General features: G+C 33.1%; 1 protein-coding gene and 1 pseudogene across 1 annotated transcript; both read left to right on the plus strand.

Moving 5' to 3' along the window:
* Nucleotides 1–4,444: 4,444 nt before the first annotated feature.
* LOC131851443 (uncharacterized) lies at nt 4,445–16,454 on the plus strand (the record flags this gene model as incomplete). The annotated part of the gene is made up of 2 exons (XM_059201942.1): nt 4,445–5,210; nt 12,925–16,454. Coding segments are annotated over 2 exons (3,549 nt in total), but the record flags the coding sequence as incomplete, so codon positions are not given.
* A 1,708-nt stretch (nt 16,455–18,162) lies between these two features.
* On the plus strand, nt 18,163–18,991 carry LOC131851461 (uncharacterized; annotated as a pseudogene).
* The last annotated feature ends 359 nt before the right edge of the window (nt 18,992–19,350 follow it).

Consider the following 19,350-nt stretch of genomic DNA (forward strand, 5'->3'; position numbering starts at 1 on the left):
TATCGTTTTTTCACAATTACCATTTGTCTGGTTACTTTACGCGTTATGTTCCTGTGAAAGCTAAGATTTGGTAGTGAAATTTCAGTTAGGTTTAGTAGAAAAAAAAATATCTGTTAATTTCGATTTGTTTCATGTCTGTTAATTATTATGATGCATAAAAATCGAGTTCCATATAGGAAACAACAGAATTACAGGGCTGCATATTTGTTTTTTTTTAAATACATAACATTATATGCATAGAAAACCGGTGAACCGATACAAACAGTCATACTCATGACTAAAAAATTTTGTACTCGCGAACAACTGATATAAAGACATTGTTACTTTTTTGTTGTAAATACATAGAAAACACCCAGACGCATACAAACAATCATACTCTTGAATACAAATGTTTATACCGTGTGAGAAATCGAACCCGTGACCGTAAGTAAGGCGGTGTTCTAAACCACTGTACCACCGAGGCCGTCTACATCATGGACCCATCCGGGTTCCATAAGCATTCACGTTAATTATCAAAGTTTGCTACTAAAATGCCATAAAAACCATATTCATCTAATGACGGAAAAATCATCACTATAACGCCCAAGTCATGATCATTCTATTGATTGTATTATTGAATATTTTTTATTAGTGCACAATCAATAAAGAAAATTATTTTTTGTCTATATGTATCATTGGAGGCAATTGATTCAATCATTGTAATCATCACCTCCGGAATACATGTTGATTGTTCAATGTTCATTAATCATTTGTAAGCTTAATGTATATTTTTGTTTCTATAATAATAATAAGTAGTGCTAAAAATAAAAGGTGATATTTTATAGAAGGTGTTACATATGAATGTGGATGGTTATAAGGGCAGAGGAAGGAAAAATAAGATGGACTGTGTGAAAGATGATATGGTAAGAAAAAGAGTTAATAACCAGATGACTGCGATCAGAGATGAATGGAAAAGAAAAATATATTACGCCGACCACAAATAAATAGGATAAGGAAGAAGCAGATGATGGTAGCCCAGTGGTCGAACATCGACTATAATTAATTTAATATATATATTATGTACTCGTGAACGGGTGCTGCTGGTAGGGACTGGTCTGCTCTAATCACTATGACTGATTCTCTTATTAATTGTTTAACCTGTTGGTTATATATTCAATATTTTTTCTATTTGAGTATTTAATTGAATTAGTGCTAATTGGTGGTTTGTATTCACACATTTAAACTTAAAAATGTAAAGTAATAATAAAATTATTAAAAGAGCAACACGCAAATTTCTTGCTCGTTCTTCTTGTGATGAGACAGCTTTCCGAACGAGCGGTAGATTAAAAAATGTAATGACTATTCAAAAGTGCTTCAATGTAAGTTTATTTGAATAAATGTTTTTCTATTCTATTCTTAACATTCAGTAAGACTATAGACAAATAATATTAAAACAATATTAGTCATTCTCAATTTGACCAGACTTTAACAATAAACAAAAGAGTATATATTCGTGTATATGTCAAATACATAGTACGGTGTGTAATGTTTTTTTTACTGATTTAATGTATTTGATTTTGCATAATATAAACAAATCTGCATTTTATACTTCTCTGTATTTTATCTCAGTATCTAACTAATATTATAAATGTGTAACTTTCTGAGTATGGCTGGGTGTTTTATACCTTTTCACCCAAAAACTACTGAACGGATTTTGTTGAAATTTTAGAATACAGTAATATAGATTATACATCAGAATAGCTCATAGGCTATAAATTTCATGAGTGTGAAACCGCGGGCACAGCTAGTAAACTATAAGTGTGCGAAATTGCATACTTCTCCGACCGCACAGAACACGAAGTGAGCCCCATCGTGGCAAATTTACTAGAAATTAATCACGATGCTGTCCTGGGGGATCCAACATGATTCATTATCACCTCCACCCCCAAGGCGGTGAAACCGCTACAAGTATATAGTTGAACTGGACGGTATGCATAGTGATTAAAAAATTGAATTGGTTATGATATCGAAAGTGGTGAATACGATTTTCAATTTAGGAATTAATCATTAAATTACATTTATATCTTGACGACCTCGGTGGTCTAGCGGTTTAGCATGTCAGTTTACTTCTGATGATCGCAGGTTTGATTCCTCACAGGGTACAAAAATTTGTTTTCGTGAGTATGATTGTTTTTATGGGTTCGGGTGATTTCTACGCATATTAAGTATGTATTTACAATACTTATACTTGTTGTCTTATACTCCATAACAGAAGCTCTACTGAGCTTGTGGTATTTCCTTAAATATTATTATACATAATTCCCAAGAGTGCTCATAGCTTATAGTAAATAGTATAAATATTTAAGAAAATAATGGTGAACACGTTGCCAGTAACAATATTGTGCCGTAAAAAAATTACAAAAAATTAAATACTGATGAAAGGGTTATTCAGTGTGTTATTAGAAGGATGCAGGTACAGATGGTTACGGCTGATCTATCATGATCACATAGAAACTAACTTAATAAATTAAGGATTTACGAGTATAAAAAATAAATGTAATCTGAGGGCACACCTGATGGACTATCATACTAATAGGTATATAAAAAAAATCACAGATACCACGTCGTCATGCACTAATTTATTATACTGCCCCAGATCTAGTCAGTAATGTTATATTTATTATTATAGGGTCTCACCCTAGAATATTACTGCCTAAGGTATGGCAGTACAATTAAAGGGTCCTGCAAATAGAAACTGCAGAAACTAGTACCACAGATAATATAATATTACATACAGATACCCCATCCCATACAAGAAAACTAGTACTGACTGTGTTCCTATTCGAAAATTGTTTTGATTAGATGTTGGTGATTCCTTTACTTTTCAAAAGTGACCGATATAAAAAAAAATGTACGTTATTTATATTTGTGACTAGGTTAAACACAATATTTGTGTGACATACATTTTTTTAATGTCAATTTACATTTGTGACTAACGTAGTCACAAATATTTTTTTTTGTATCGGCCAGTTTTGAAACTTGTGCGAAGTGTCAGGGTATTAAACCACTATGTTTATATCTCTATGATGTTTACATTAAAAACTACTCACACTTACAGGAAGTATCATAAATCCATAGAGATCAATTGTGTTCAAAAACTCATTAAATATAAATTTATTAACCATCAAAGTATACAAGTCTCGTGCCCTATTAATATATCAGATCACGAATTATTGTACACATTATAAAAATGAAGTATTCATCTCCAATTAAACGTATGAATAGTACTACCTCTGTATCATGGATACGTGCATCTCTACCACATTAATCTATTCATTTACTTTAACCTTCTATCGAGGAAATTTCAACTCTATGTTACTTTAAAATAGAGAATACGTATTCGTTTAAACAAGTACGTGATGTATCGTTGTCAAGAACGACAAGCACGTTTTAACTCGTCTTATATGCAGTATAAAAAGCTGGGGTCGATTCATAAAAGCAGACAGTTACAGCTGACCCATCATTGTGGGAGCATCCCAGATATCGGGGTCCATAACAGTACAATATGAATTTGGTAATAGCCTTTTCATGGAAGTGTTTTGATTAATGAGTGTGTTTAAGTGATTTTCGGAAGGGTACTTGCACAATGGTTACATAAAAATAGAGAAACGGTGCCATTTCTAATTGTGTCGTTCTACCTACTTGAATTCTAGTGTGTGATAATAATATATCATTTGTCATCGCTTTGAGGAAATCCTAATTGTTATCCTTCTTATTTAATTTAGTTTTTAATTTTTCCTTGTGCTATATATTTACATAAAGGTCTGGGTCTTTTAAAAGAGGATTTAGGTGTCTAGCTTTTAGAAATTTCAGTGCGTACAGCTTTGGGCTCGGAAAATAGGGTTGAGCGCAATGATAGCTGGCTCAACCCTTATACTCGTAAACGAGTGCTATTTGTAAGGACTGATCTGCTCTGATAACCATGACTAATTTATTTTGTTACTCAGTCATTCATTTCTATATGTCAACTTTGCTATTTGGAAGTTCGTATTAACAAAAATGAGTAACAAGTCGCTCCGACCGGAAAACCCTACCAAATTTTTTACTACTTCTTGATATAGTTGTAACTATTTATGTATATAATTATATGTTTTATTACAGATTAGTAGATATGCTAATCAACATCAATTGCTTATATCTAGAATGAACTATCGGTCATTACATAATTATGCACAGCAGTGACCCTGAACGTTTTATTACGAGTCGAATTTTGCAAACTCTTAATTTTTTTAGTAATATAAATAAGCTTTCAGCATTTCAGAGCTAATTATAATAAAATAATAACTCAGTGTAAATGTCAGAACTGAATTTATTTTTATTAGAAGCAAAATCTAATTTTTATTACGTTCTAAATTTAAATATATTTCTTGTTGATGTATAAATATATATTAATATATAATTTTCTTTATCTCAGGTTATAATAACCGCTCTTATAGCGGTGTGCAGTGGTGACAAACTCGACCGCACCTACCTTCCACCACCGTCAGCAAAAACTGCCGGCGGCAGCTTTGAATCTCTCCAGACTCCCTTGGAAAACTCCTTCAATCAAGGTCTCGGCGGTCTCCCTAAGGGGAGCTTCACTAACGATTTCCAAGGTGTAGTCGTTGATGCTGCAAGCCCAGGAACCAGGACGTCAGAAGCCGAAACTGGTCTTGGAGCACCGAGGATAGCATACGGCTCGACCAATTCCAAAGTTGGAGAGGCTGCATTCAGTTCACCGGCGGGATTCCGTCAATTTGGCAATTCTGGATTGCCTGCTGATGGTCAGACCGCCGATACGAATGTGTCTCCCCAAGGATTCAATCAGGGTCTTCGAGGATCTCAAGGCTTTGAGAATAAACCGGAGAGGGCCCAAGCTGCACGCGACCGAACAGCTGGTATCTTGAGATACGAGAGTAACATTGGCACAGATAACTATAACTATGCATTTGAAACGGATAATGGAATTTCTGCCGAAGAAAGTGGAGTAGCCACTAATGGTGTGCAAGCTCACGGAGGGTATTCCTATACTGGTGATGATGGTCACGTATACAGTGTGACTTACACCGCTGATGAAGGTGGCTACCAGCCGAGGGGTGATCATCTGCCTACACCACCACCGATCCCTGAAGAGATACTTAGGTCTTTGGAGCAGAATGCTAGAGACGAGGCGGCTGGGCTGGTCGACGATGGTAAGTTCTTTTTATTACATTATATTTGATTAGTTATTAAAATACTGCCACGAATTTGATAATAAGTATTTAAGTTTAAAATTGGGTGAAAAAATGAAATTACGGGAGAGAGAAAGTTAAATCTATTCGTCTTTTCATAAAGTTGTAGGTACACAATTGCACTATGATTTTTCAATGAAAAAATATAACAATTGTTATATGAAACTTCTCTGTAAAAATTCCTTAATATTCTGTTTGAAAATTGGTTGTTCAAGCAACATAGTCTACACTTCTATAGTTTATCAGAATAAAATTAGCTATGTCTGCTAGCTTAATAAAATGCGAAAAAAATAATATGAAAATATAGGATCAAATCAAATCAAATTTTAATTTCAATTGAAAATATAGGCTATGAAAACATAAAATGCCACAATACATACTACAATATCCCTGGTCAAATAGACCTAAGACATTAATTTATTATAAAATAATAACAATAACAATCCAGGACAATTCATATAACACAACCTAGTACCAAGCTCATTTAATTTTTCTTTGTAAATAGATACATAATATATGTACGTAGAAAACCCACCTCAATATAAGCAATAGTACTCACTAATATTATGAATGCGAATTAATTCTGTCTGTCTCTCTGTCGCACTTTCACGCCAAATTATATAAAATTAAAAAAAAATACACAGATAGTCCAGATCCTGAGAAAAAACTTACTAATATAAAGGATTGTAAGGGGGTGAAAAGGGAGACGAAAGGTTGAATGGAAGTGTCGTCATTTTTAAGCTTGTCAGATATTTTTAGGCCTTTGATTAAATATAAATAAATATGACAAAGTTTGTACAAATTTTTACCCTTAAGGGGGTAAAATAAAATAAAATAAAGAATGGAGAATTTGTAAGGAAATTTCTCATTCGTCGTCTATTCCACGCAGAAGATTTCGCAGGCACAGCTAGTAAATATATATATATATATATGCATTGTGCATGAAATCTAATCCGCGGTCATCAATAGTGAAGCTGTGTGCTAAACCGCTAGATCACCGAGCCCGTATAACAGTTTACATAAAAAACGTAATACATCACGACAACATAACTTTACTAATTAAAATCATACTTAACTGTCAAATTTAACCGTTACAGTAAAAAATGTTCTAATTATTAAACATACAAGCAGACGCCAGCGACACGTTAGCGACCATTATCTCACACATCCGTCAAACCATCAATTAAACCATACACATTGAACCGGTTCCACGTAATCTTCTTAGCGAAGCTTTTAGAACAATAGTTAACAATGTAAACTTATAATTAATCTTTATTTAAAGTTTCTTGTATTTGACGATGACATAATTAAAAAAAAGGACGTATTTTTATGTAACTGGAACTATAAGCGATCTGCCAACCCACTTAGAAATTGGCAACTGTCACCGTCGCTTATATATTTTACACTAGCCGACCTGGTCAACTCGTCTGCGTTTAATTTCCCCATCTTTTGCAATATTTTTGGTCGTAACGTAATGTTATATAGATTAAAACCTTCCTCGGTGAATGGACTATCCAACACAAACAGAATTTTTCAATCCGAACCAGTAGTTCCTGAGATTAACGCGTTCAAACAAACAAACTCTTCAGCTTTATAATATTATATATATATTATTAGTATACATAGATATGCTAGCTGTACCTGCGACTTCGTTTGTCCAAATCTTCATCCTTAATATCACCCCCTCCACGATTATGTCTTAAGGTAATCAAAATTGATTTTATATGATGAGATTTGATATATTGATTTTGATGAAGATATCAAATGTCATCACATCAAATCAAAAAAAATATGTTCATCATTGTAATATGCTCCATCTTTATGGTAATTTTCATTAAGAGCCGTTATGTTATATATTCGTGAATTAATAATATTACAAATGCGAAAGTACGACTGTCTGGCTGTTTATTACATACAGGCAGAAAGTTGGCCGTAGTGGTCTAGCGATTTAGCGTCGTCCTTACCTACCATTGTCGCGAGTTCCATATCTCGCACGATATAAATATTTCATCATTTTAAATAGTCATGACTATGATTGTTTGTATTAGTAAGGATGTTTTCTATGTATATTATATATGAATTTACAAAAAAAATGTATCTAATTATATCTAACAGTTGTCTACTAGACAACTGTTAGGTAACACAAATTCTTTGTAAACAGAATTTCGGTTGTAGAGTCAAATCAGGTAGTGAAATTACAGTATGAGGGGATGAATGATATCACGGGTGATATGATAACGTGATGGCCGTAATGCTGTTCATATAGACGACGGTTTTTTTATGGATGATAATGAAATGGAGCATCTGCCTGCGCTAACGATTTAACTCTCGCGGGGCACCAGTGGAAGATGATAGGATGAGCATGGTCAGGTTAGTTAGTCCATCATGACAAATTCACCAAGAATTTATCACGATATTTTCCTGGGGTAACTGCGTGGAGGTCAACCTCACATAGTACATTGATAGCTGTAGGATAATCAGTCCACATTACTAACAATCCCCTTATTATGAAATGAGCCGTCAGTATACCAATCCTATTGCTTAAATAAAGTGGTCAAGCGAACGAAGTCGCAGCACAAGCTAGTTTCTCTATAATTTAAGATTTATGGCCACTATAAGAAGTCGTGAATAAAAAATAAACGGCGTTAATTTATCACCATAAGATGGTGTACACCAACAACGAATTGGAATTATTTGATTAATTTCTATACTATATTGTTAGATATTTACAATAGATAAAATCGCTATTAATTTTACTCGCCTATCGTAACTACAAATAAATAAATTTACCATTATATTAATTCACGTATTAATATTATATAACGGTAAATCTATTCATTTAATCAGAAAAAAAATTTCAGCATTTCAGGGCTAATTATAATAAAATAATAACTCAGTGTAAATGTCAGAATCTAGATTTATTTTTATTAGAAGCAAAATCTATTTTTTTTTACATTCTAAATTTAAATTGCGAAATTTGCGCGGACGTAAGAGTATTAACTTTCTGATACTTATAGAAGGAGTGCAGAATGCTAATGTTTTTTTAATTATGCATATAAAAATACATTTAATCAATAAAAAAATACATCACTACCATTATTACCACGTATTTGACACGTACATGCCTAAGCCTGTATGGATAGAACTTTAATAATGTTCAAGCATAATTTCAATTAATTTCGACCATTGAGCGATCACTAGTTTATAGTAATTTGTTGAAATGCCAGTTTAGTTTATTTAGTGTCTAAAATAAAAGTATTTCTGGCGTCCATAGGCACGGTAAACATTTACCATCAGATTGGCCGTATGCTTGTTTGCCTCTATAGTAATATAAAACAAAACCGGCGGAGGATGATAAGATAAGCATGAGGTCAGGTGAATTAACTCATCATGGCAAATTATTGGAATTTACTACGATGGTTTCCAAGGGAGACTGCATGATATATTGTTATTAAAGGGGTCACATTATTAATAATCCCCTTCCTTTCCTGTATGAGGTATTCGATGATATTTCCATGACAATAGTGAGAAATGGCATTGACGATGTCGATGTAGCGAGTTACGAAATGTGGCTCATCATTGGAATAACAATATCGTACTAATCGTATAACATCTGTAGCGGCAATTTAAATAATTGCATTCGTAAACAATGTTCCAATTTGCAAAGATACGTACTGTATGTGAAGCAAGCCTTGAGCTCAAATGGTTTGCTGTAATATCTTTTAATGAGTATAAGAATTAATCCATACATATTTCAGCCTGCATATCCTAGAGTTGCAAACCGTCATGTTTTCCCAGTACATGTCCTAGTTTTTGAAGTGTCCTGAGAAGTCCTGCATAGTTATTTGTCAGTATCCTGGGCTTTTAAAATATGCGCGCCTCTTAATTACTGATTTTCAACAGTATACTATCAAATACTTTTTATTAAAAATCTGATCATATTAATTACTTGAATTTTACTATATATTGATATAACTATTGCAACACTATTACTGCGTTCTGTTTTTAAACTGAATAGTCCTGGTTTCATGAAGTTTCTATCCTGGTATTCTATATTTGGGCTTGGAAACTCTGCCATATCTCTAATGCTAGTTTTTATATGGCTGATAAATAAGTCTTATAATGAAATTCTTGAACTCATTCTGCCCGTATGTCAGTATTAATTTATCTTTATGTACATAAAGAAAACCTAAATATATCTAAGTTTAGTGTAAAATTAATTAGTACGGGTCAACAATTTATACTACATTTCTGTGTCACTGTAGTGTTGAATAAGCACTGCTTATCCTAAAACACTACAGTGACACAGAAAAGTAGTATAAATTGTTTAATGTAGGGAATAAGCAAGCTTATCCTAAAGTACAGGATTTTTCCTATTTAGGGAGATGTGTTTCACCTTATATCATACAGATAAATGTAACATTGTACAATTAATAAATAAAATAAATTAACTCTCTTCCAAATTAGAAAGGGATAGTCAGTGTGAGCTAAATACTCCATCGGTAACAATGTTGTAGTCTAAGAAATTACTCCAAATATATTTAAGGCCACATGTACAACGTCCCTGCTTATTGGGGAGAAAGGTATAGGTTATAGGTTAGTCACTAACAAATTATTCCATTACTAACAATGTCCCAAGTTAGGTTAACGTCCACGCGGTTCCTGCTGGAATCCATCGTGATTAATTCCTGGTGATCAGTATGGGCCAACTGACCTGACCTCAAGCTTATTCTATCATCCTCCACTGATGCCCCGCCAGTGTAAACCTTTAGCGCAGGCGTGTGCTCTTTTCCATTATCATCCATTATAAAAACTTCTCTCCATACTATATTTGTTATTATGAAAATTCTATAATAACTGATTAAATTCTATGAAATTATATTCACAAGATTAGGGAAATGTTTTACCCTCATCAGATTTTATTTAAACAATTTTGTTTTATAATTACACGTAACTAAAAAAAACTCAATTATCGCCGAAAAAGAACGTATCATTGGCTCATTTGAATGAACAATTCAGGACTATAAAAAATTGAAAAATGTCCAATTTTCAGACTAATGATATAAAATCATTTTATACTCGAATTTACTGTAATAATAAAATAAGTCGAGTAGAGCGGAACGTAAATAAATACGCCTAAATTAGAATAGTTCCTTTTTTAAGGTGAAATTAGGCAAAGAAATTAATTATTTATTACACAAATATAAATTACAGGATAAGATACATGACAGAAGATGTCCTGCTTCGTATCCTGTAATTTCACTATCAATATAATTGTTTTTTTTTTAACTTTTACAAATGCAAATATTTTAATTTACAAAAGTTATATTTATTTGTTAGAGAAATAAACAATTACGTCTTAGAGTTCGACATTTTAATTTTGAAACAGTTTGCCAAATGTCGCCATTGCTCCTATTCTCACGGACATAATGATCTTATGGGACAAATAGTGAATGACGGACTTAGCTATATGTTGAGGAAGCAGCTTTCGTGTGAAGTATGTAGTCCACAGATATAAAACAGACGCCCTCAGTGGTCTAGCGGTTTAGTACACAGCCTTAACTCCAATAGTCGCAGATTCGAATCCTCGCACGGCATACATGAATACATATATATACATATTATATGTATTCATGTAATGTTTGATTCATGTATGAGTGCATAGATATACATATCGCACATAACACATGTTATGTGCGATATAGAAGTTTGTATAGTATAGTTTATACACAAAATATATATGCATTTATATCAGTTGTCTACTACTCATAACTGGTGGTATATATGATATTTTCTCTTTTTTTAATCTATGTATCTTGAACCTAATTTGAATTATTTATTAACAACATGTTTTATAGTTTTTATACGAATTAGTTATCCTTTTTTTTCAACATATATTGGGTTTACTGTACTGCTCAATAATAACATAGGTGTTTTAGTAATATGTGTAAAATTCATTGGAGTGTATACCTTGAAATTTGGGAGATCGTTTAATAAATGACACACAATTAGAATATTATCAACACGTACGTTTTAATTAATGTTTGTATAGTGATTGTATACTATGTAATTAATATATTCCACAGCGTGAGAGTTTGGAAAATATTTCAATAGAAGGTCATGCTTATATATTGGGGTATCATTTAAAAGAAGGTGTAATTAACACTACAATTAGTAAATTGCATATCATTTACATTACTAGTGGTTTGCATCGGATTTGTTTGGGTGCAGTACAATAAACAAACAACAAAGCAACATAGATTATTATAAATTTGTGATTTTTGTATCTATTAACATAATACAAAATCTATGTCACTCTAACTAATTTAGTAGCACTAGATTCTGGACTAAAAAATTCTTATCGATGCAGTAGTTATAGAATTTACTTTTCTCATAAAAAATAAGCTCTTTCCCTATATAATATTAGTGTTATTGGGCAGTACACTAAACCCTGTATATTTCGTATTAAATAACTAATTGGGTTCGATATACATTAATAATATAAAAAGTAAAATAATCAGATGTATTCACGATTGACTTTTTTTCAGCATTTTTTATTAAATTGAAGATGACATGGACATTTTTTTTTAAATGTATTATTTTTTACACCAACCAAATATTTCTTAATATGTATAAATCTCTGCAGACCCCTGAAATTTATAGCCTATATGTTATTCTGATGTATAAGCTATATTACTGTAAATATTCATCAAGATCCGTTTAGTAGTTTTTGCGTGAAAAAGTATTAAACATCCATCCATACTCACATACTTTCACGTTTATAATATTAATAAGATGTTGAATTACGGTATTTGGTGCCTATTTTGCTACATATATATTACATAAAAAGAAATATGCAATTAATTTTATGATGATATAAATTCCTTTCGTCCACTTTAAGCGACATTTTCAATTTATAAAACTGACAAGTAACTCAGCTACATTTTAAGGCTAATCTGTTAAGAATATGTATTAATATTAATTATGATTGATCAATCTATGTTCTTTTAATTCAAACACATTTAACGGTTTATGACGAATTGTTAGTTGATAACAAACAAGGCATGTTAAAATATTTTATGATAATTGACTAATGGTTACATTTTATGTTTAATATTTGCTACTATATTCTATTTATTTTAATTATGTTTTACAAGAATGTAAAAATGAAGCTAATGATTAGGTATATATAAGCTTTCAATATAAAAAATTGTTATAAACTAGCTGACGCGTCAACTCACCACAGCAACTTCGTCTGCATCTCACTTACTTGACATTTATCATTATATTTTGCCCAATTTACATAATAACTTGTAAAATTATAGCCTATGTGTTATTCTGATATATAAGCTATATTACTGTAAAGTTTCATCACAATCCGTTCAGTAGTTTTTGCATGAAAGAGTAACAAACATCCATATATACTCACAAACTTTCGCGTTTATAAAATTATCAAGATTAAGATATAGAAATAAGATAAAATAAGTTTTAAAGTAAAGGATATTATGAATTAGTTTCCTTATATTGATAAAGATAGTTATATCATTCACTAAACCTCTGACGCTACAGATTAAGTCTCAAAGCCTATTGTGTACTGTGATAAATGTTATTGCTGACTGATCGTTCGCACTGAGGCGTTGACAAATGACTTACAACTTTCATTTTTTATTTACAGGCTCGTACGATGCTCAGAAATACAATGCAGAAGGCGATTACACAGACGCAGTTAATGGAGTACACAATGGTAGACAACCGTCTCGGTCCGGGAATCGACCTGAATTGGATGCAACCGCAAGTGGCACGTTCATTAATCAGAACAATCAGCCTTTTGGCAGACCGACTTCTAATAATTTACCAGGACGAGATAATCAGGCCTCACTTAATGTACCAACCAACAACCAACAACAAACATCTACGTTTACTTCTAATAGAGTGAATGGTTTTAGCCAGAATATACAATCAAATCAAGCAAACAAACCTGGATCTGAGAATGAACTTATAAACTCATTTGAGCAAAATCCTAGCTCTCTTCAGAATGAAAAAAATCAAGGGTCTAATACTTTTGGATTAAATAAACAAACTACGCTTCCTGCTCAAGGCAGTATTACAAATACACATTCTACTGGAACCTTACATAATACTGATTTATCACAAGGCAGTGATCAAGAAACTGAGTCATTTTCAAGGCCAAGTATAAATACGCCAGGATTTAATACACCAATTTCTTCTAATGGAAGACCAACTACGGGCAATGTTTTTGGACAGGTCGCAAATAATATTAACACTCAGTTGAGCAATGGCAATAAATTTAGTTCCAATAAGGAATATTTACCACCATCTAATTTCAACAAAAATGAGGGACTTTCTCAATCTATATACCAACAGTCTCCACTAAATAACGGGCGTCCCCAAATTTCGACTACTTCTTCAACAGCTTTTGTTTCTGGAGTTCAAGGTAATACGGGTGATTCTTCAGGATTTGAGTCTACCCAAAACAATTTCCAGCTTTCAAACAGTGGAAAGCCTAATAAATTTTCATTGGCTTCAAACTTACAGCAATCTCAAGCAGACCTTATTTCCAGGCCTACATTTAATAGAATTCCAAGTACACATAAATTGACGCAAAATACTGGACATGTGTCCGAACAGTCACATCAACCAACTTCTCAACCTCAAACAGAATTAACTACTCCCTTTGAATCTAGACCAGCTGCACAGGCTAATAATGGTGCTCAGCAGACACTGAACTTTAATACTTATAATTCCCAATCTTCTAATGGTCGACCAATACAGTCACAGGTTGAAAATCTATCAAACAAAAATGTGGCATCTCAAATTTCTGAACCATCTCCCACTCTTTCGTCTGCCTCTGCTTTTGCGTCAACTTCTACTCCCCAACGCCCAAACCTAAACTCTAGACCTTTTGACAATGTAAATATTGGTCAGCCATCATATTTCACGAACCAGAAACCTCAAAGTCAAGAATATAGCCCTAATCAACAAAATAGTTTTACAGAAAATCAAGCAACTGACGTGCAGTTTTCATCCAGCACACAAAGACCTGCTTTTAGTCAAACCACAGTCCAAGCTCAGGGTCCTGATAGTTCATATTACTATAATCAACCGTCGAAAACTTTTAACACACCATTTTCACAAAATGAAGGTTCTAGGTTCCAAAGTTCTAATCAATTTAATAGACCAACACAAAGGCCAATTTTTTCTCAAAGTAATTCTCAGAATATTAACACTCCCCAGCAAAATTTTGGAATTAATTCTTTCCAAAGACAACAAGAATATAACCAAGGATCGATCAGGTATCCTAGTCCACCAACTTTAGCTCCTATTGCACCTACATCTTCATCACGAGGTAATACTTTTCCATCGTTCAATGGTATAACTCAGGCATCTGCATCAGCATTCCCCTCGAGAGCACCTACTGCCTCTTCTCAATTTGACAGACAAACTACCCTGTCTACTTTTAGTCAGACACCAACTCAACAACCATTTAGTCAATTCAGTAATATGCCAAATATTCCTGGTCAACAATTTTTTGCCAAACCTACAACTGTTCCTCAAGTTTCTAATAATCAATTTGGACAGCAGTCTACCTCTTTCCAGAATCAACAGTCTCCCTTTGTTCAGAAGCCATCAGCAAATTTAAATCGCCCTGAAGTTTCTAAAGGAGATTCCTCTCAATCAGTATCAAGTCAACAATATGATGGTGAAATCTATGAATACAGGAAACCTGCACAAACTTTACCAGCCTCTGCAAATACGGAGACTTCTGAGTCTGAACAAACAAATCAAAGACCTGGACAATCATTATCAAATCAACAATTCGGATCTCATGTTGGTCAGCCACAAAACTCTAAAGATTTCTCGAGTTCTCAATCAAATCAAGAAATATCTCAATTCGGCGTACAACCTTCCCGACCGCAATTCGGTCAAAATATACAACACAACCAGTTTAATAATCAAATACAAACCTCGAGACCTCAATTTGGAAATCAACCTTTAAGACCTTCTAACAATGTAAGACCTACACAGGGGGTACAATTTGCTCAAAGTACAGATGCTCCCAAAATCCAATCGAACCCAGATCAAAGTACTTCAAACCGGTTTAGTACACCAAACACTCAAGATTCGAGTCCTCAGTTTGGTCTTGGTCAAACGCCAAGGCCCATTGGAAATATTGCTCAAGGTTTTAATACCCAACAATCTTCTGAACAGCAATTTGGTAAGCCCTGCTGTAAGTCTACAAGTAGCACAAATGTTCAACCTACCCAAAGTTCTCAGTTCAGTTCCACGCAAGGATTCGGATCTCAGGATTCCGGTTTCACTTCTCAAAGCTTCCAACCTGGTCAGGGCTCGACTCAAAGCTTTGCGGGTAAAGGAGAAGTCTTCGGTGGACCCAGGCAACCTCCAAGCTTTGACCAAGAAACAGGATACCATTACTGAGTGTGAAGTGCCATTGATATAAACTTTTATGGACAGTTTTATGACAAAGTGGTAATATAAATATTGCTCATATGAAAACTTGTAAATTTATAAGTATATCGATGTAGAATGTTTAAATAATATGTTTCGTTATCTTATCGATTTGATAATATACTCATCTCCCACTAGTCGAATGACAGGGGTTCGAGTCTTGCCAGAGATAAATAGGGGATAAGTCTTAAAGGAAACCAAACCAACCAAGCCGAATGCCAGGTACAATACACATACATCTGAATTCTTTTCAACGAGAAAATGGAAATCTGAAAATAAATTTAGAACTTACCATACTAAGGGTGTAAATTAAGTAAAATTTAGTAAATAACGTAACAGACCAGGAATTATCTCAAATTAAAAATAATAAATATATTTATTATGCCAACAATGGGCCATTTGTACATCATATGTTTTTCTAATCCAAAGTTAGAACATCATAGTAGAATAAAGGTAAATAGTTAAACCTCTATCTAATAAGTACACCAACGGACTGTTCTGTTATATGTTCATACTGCTTCAGAATGTAATAATAATATTTATCATTTGTTTAAGACAAAGTAATGGTTCATATAACATTAGTACCAATATATTGACCGCGAAATTTGAAAGGTTTAAAGAATATTTTAAACTTTACACTTTACTTTTTTTGAGAGAGATTTTCATAAATAATTTGTTAATTCATAATTCACACAGCACCATCTAGTCCACAAGCTAAGCAGACCTTATGTTATGAATACTAGATAAATGATGTAAGTACTTAAATAAATTTTGTAATCGCATACATAATATAATATGTACATAGAAAGCACATGGGTGATTGTATTTGTATTCAGGATTGTATGTGTTGGTCTGTTCCAATATAAATAATCATACAAATGTTTTCACCGTGCATTATATATAATATATCATTGACCCTTTACGGTAAACCCAGAATACTGTTTCATAATCAAATAACTTAAGAGAGAGTTATACTCTAAAGAGATTTTAGTTTGTAAGATTTAATGTAAAGAATTCAATATTTTAAATGTATGTATTTATTTATAATTTTATATTTTAAAATGTAATATGACAATTGTAAAAATATAGTGTTCTAATAAATTATTGTGTAAATATAACCGTTCTATTCATTTATAGTCTCTTACACATAAAAATTACATAGAATATTGTAATTTAGTCATAAGAACTGAGAGCTGCAATTTAGCTAACTATTAAATTAAATTATAGCTTGATAGATATGGGACACAGTAACCTAGATACATCAAAATAATAATTGCATTTAATAATGTCTAGTAAGACAAATTCAATATTGTCTATTAAGCAATGCTGTGTCTAAACTGTGTCACCCCACCTTACATTTTCCTATTGTTATTTAGTATAAAGATCATTATTTCTATGTACATATTGTCAGTTTATTATCATCTGTAATATACATCGTCTCGACCAACAACATAGTCTCACCCGCAAAAATAGACAAAAACGAAACGGCAATATATAAAATAGAATATTCAACGCAATGCAAATATATTTTATAGACATTTCTATTTCAACATTATTGTATATTTAACAATAGAGTTATTTATTATTATACTTCGTATCTCTCCCGAAGATGATTACTGATTACATGCAGCACGCCAGATGATGCTGTCCTTATCACACTATTTTTAGATCATTTTAAATGCATTGATCGATAAAAATTAAATACAATCGATTAAAAAGTATCTATTCGATGACTCAACTCCCCACTCTTGGCCTCCCTACCTTATTAGTCTACAAGCGCCCGAACCTCATTACGCGATTTTGTGTTGTCCGAGTCACACGTCTCTTCCAACAAAAATAAGTTAAAATGGGAAAAAGGAAGCGGTCAGATAGAGGTGACAGTCATGAAGTAGAACGGTTGTTAAAAAAAGTTAAAAAGTTAGTGAGAACAAGAAGAAGAATTTTGTCATCATCGGATTCGGAAAATATCACTATAGAAAATAGTTCGTCAACTCCTGTGCAAATAAATTCAAATATCGAAAATGAAGCCAGTGATCCAATAATTCAAGGTAAGAACAATTCTCTAAAATGAATATCAAACAAAGAATATTATTATCTGTTTTATTTGACGGTACATTTATATAAATCTACCCGACGTAATCGTGTGTGGTAGTTATTCATATCCCGACTTTTAGTGTGTGGATATTGTATAAATAAATCCCGACTTTTAGTGTGTGGATGTTGTATAAATAAATCCCGACATATGTGTGTGGATTTTATAATATTTATATATTATTTTGTTATAATATTTTTATTATAACAATAACATAATCGAGTCTTGACGCAAAGCGTGTATAGACAAAAACCGTTGCATCTCAAATTTCATTTTTACCTATTATGTTATTTTTACGTCATTACTGACGAGATCCTAATTGAAAATGATCAAATGATAGAGGAAAATGATGAATTAGACCCAGACATATTACAGTTACTAGGGTCAGATCCAACACAAGATAAAACCTTTGGTGAAAATTTACATAAAGATCTAGCTATGAGATGGAAACATATTTTAACTAACGGGATACCTAAAGAAGAAAAAGCGAATCTTTTAAAAGAATATTTACCCGCAGAAAATTGTATCCCCATGAAAGCACCGGTACTAAACCCGGAGTTGAAGTCGGCATTGTCCGATAACAGCTTAAAAAAGGACTCGTACAGTGAGCACAAACAAAATCAAATGTCTAGCTGCATCTCGGCTATTGGCAAAGCATTAAACTTAGCTTTGACACAAGTGGAAAATACCCCTCAAGAAATTATTAAAACTCTGAGCGATGCAGGGCGCTTACTGTGTGACACTCATAGAATCCCTTTCGAGAAGGTTTACTATTGTTAATTCCATAAGTAAACAAAAACGTGAAATAATAAAAAATACAAAAATAGATGAATATTTATTTGGGTCAAATTTATCTGAACACTTAAAAACATCTAAGGTCATATCAACGTCAGCATCGGAATTAAGATTCTCCACACAAATTAGCAACAGATCTATCAATATCGCTCGCAGCCAAGAACAACTCGCCAGGGACTTTAAACGGACGGGGGCACCGCGGACAACGTATGCCGAGCCGCGATACCCCGGCCAGTCTCGGCACTCGGTACCGCTCCAGCCGGCGCCGCCGCTACAGCCCCCTCCGCCGCCAGCTCGGGGGCCACGCGACCGGCGCACTGCTCTGGCCGCCGACGCAGCGTTCGAGATCTTAGATCGACGACGTTGAATACATTATCACAGGTACATATTACAAAAACAATTGTACCGACTGCTGGCAGACTTCTGTACTTTTTTGATGAATGGCTTAAAATAACACGTGATAAAAATATTTTGTCCTGGGTTAAAGGTTATAAAATACCATTCTTTTGTGACCCACATCAGATAGTTAAAACTAAATCATATACGGTAACTGAAATCAACATAATTGATGAGTGTATTACGGAATTATTACAGTCAGGTTATATCTCGACTTGTTCCCCATGTAAAAATCAATTTATTTCACCTATTTTTACAGTCCCGAAACCTAATGGCAAACACAGATTTATTTTAAATTTAAAGGAATTAAATAAATTTATATCTGTTAAG

Source organism: Achroia grisella, unplaced genomic scaffold (assembly GCF_030625045.1).
Source record: "Achroia grisella isolate CSIRO2021 unplaced genomic scaffold, CSIRO_AGI_Agris_v1 utg783, whole genome shotgun sequence".
NCBI lineage: Eukaryota > Metazoa > Arthropoda > Insecta > Lepidoptera > Pyralidae > Achroia > Achroia grisella.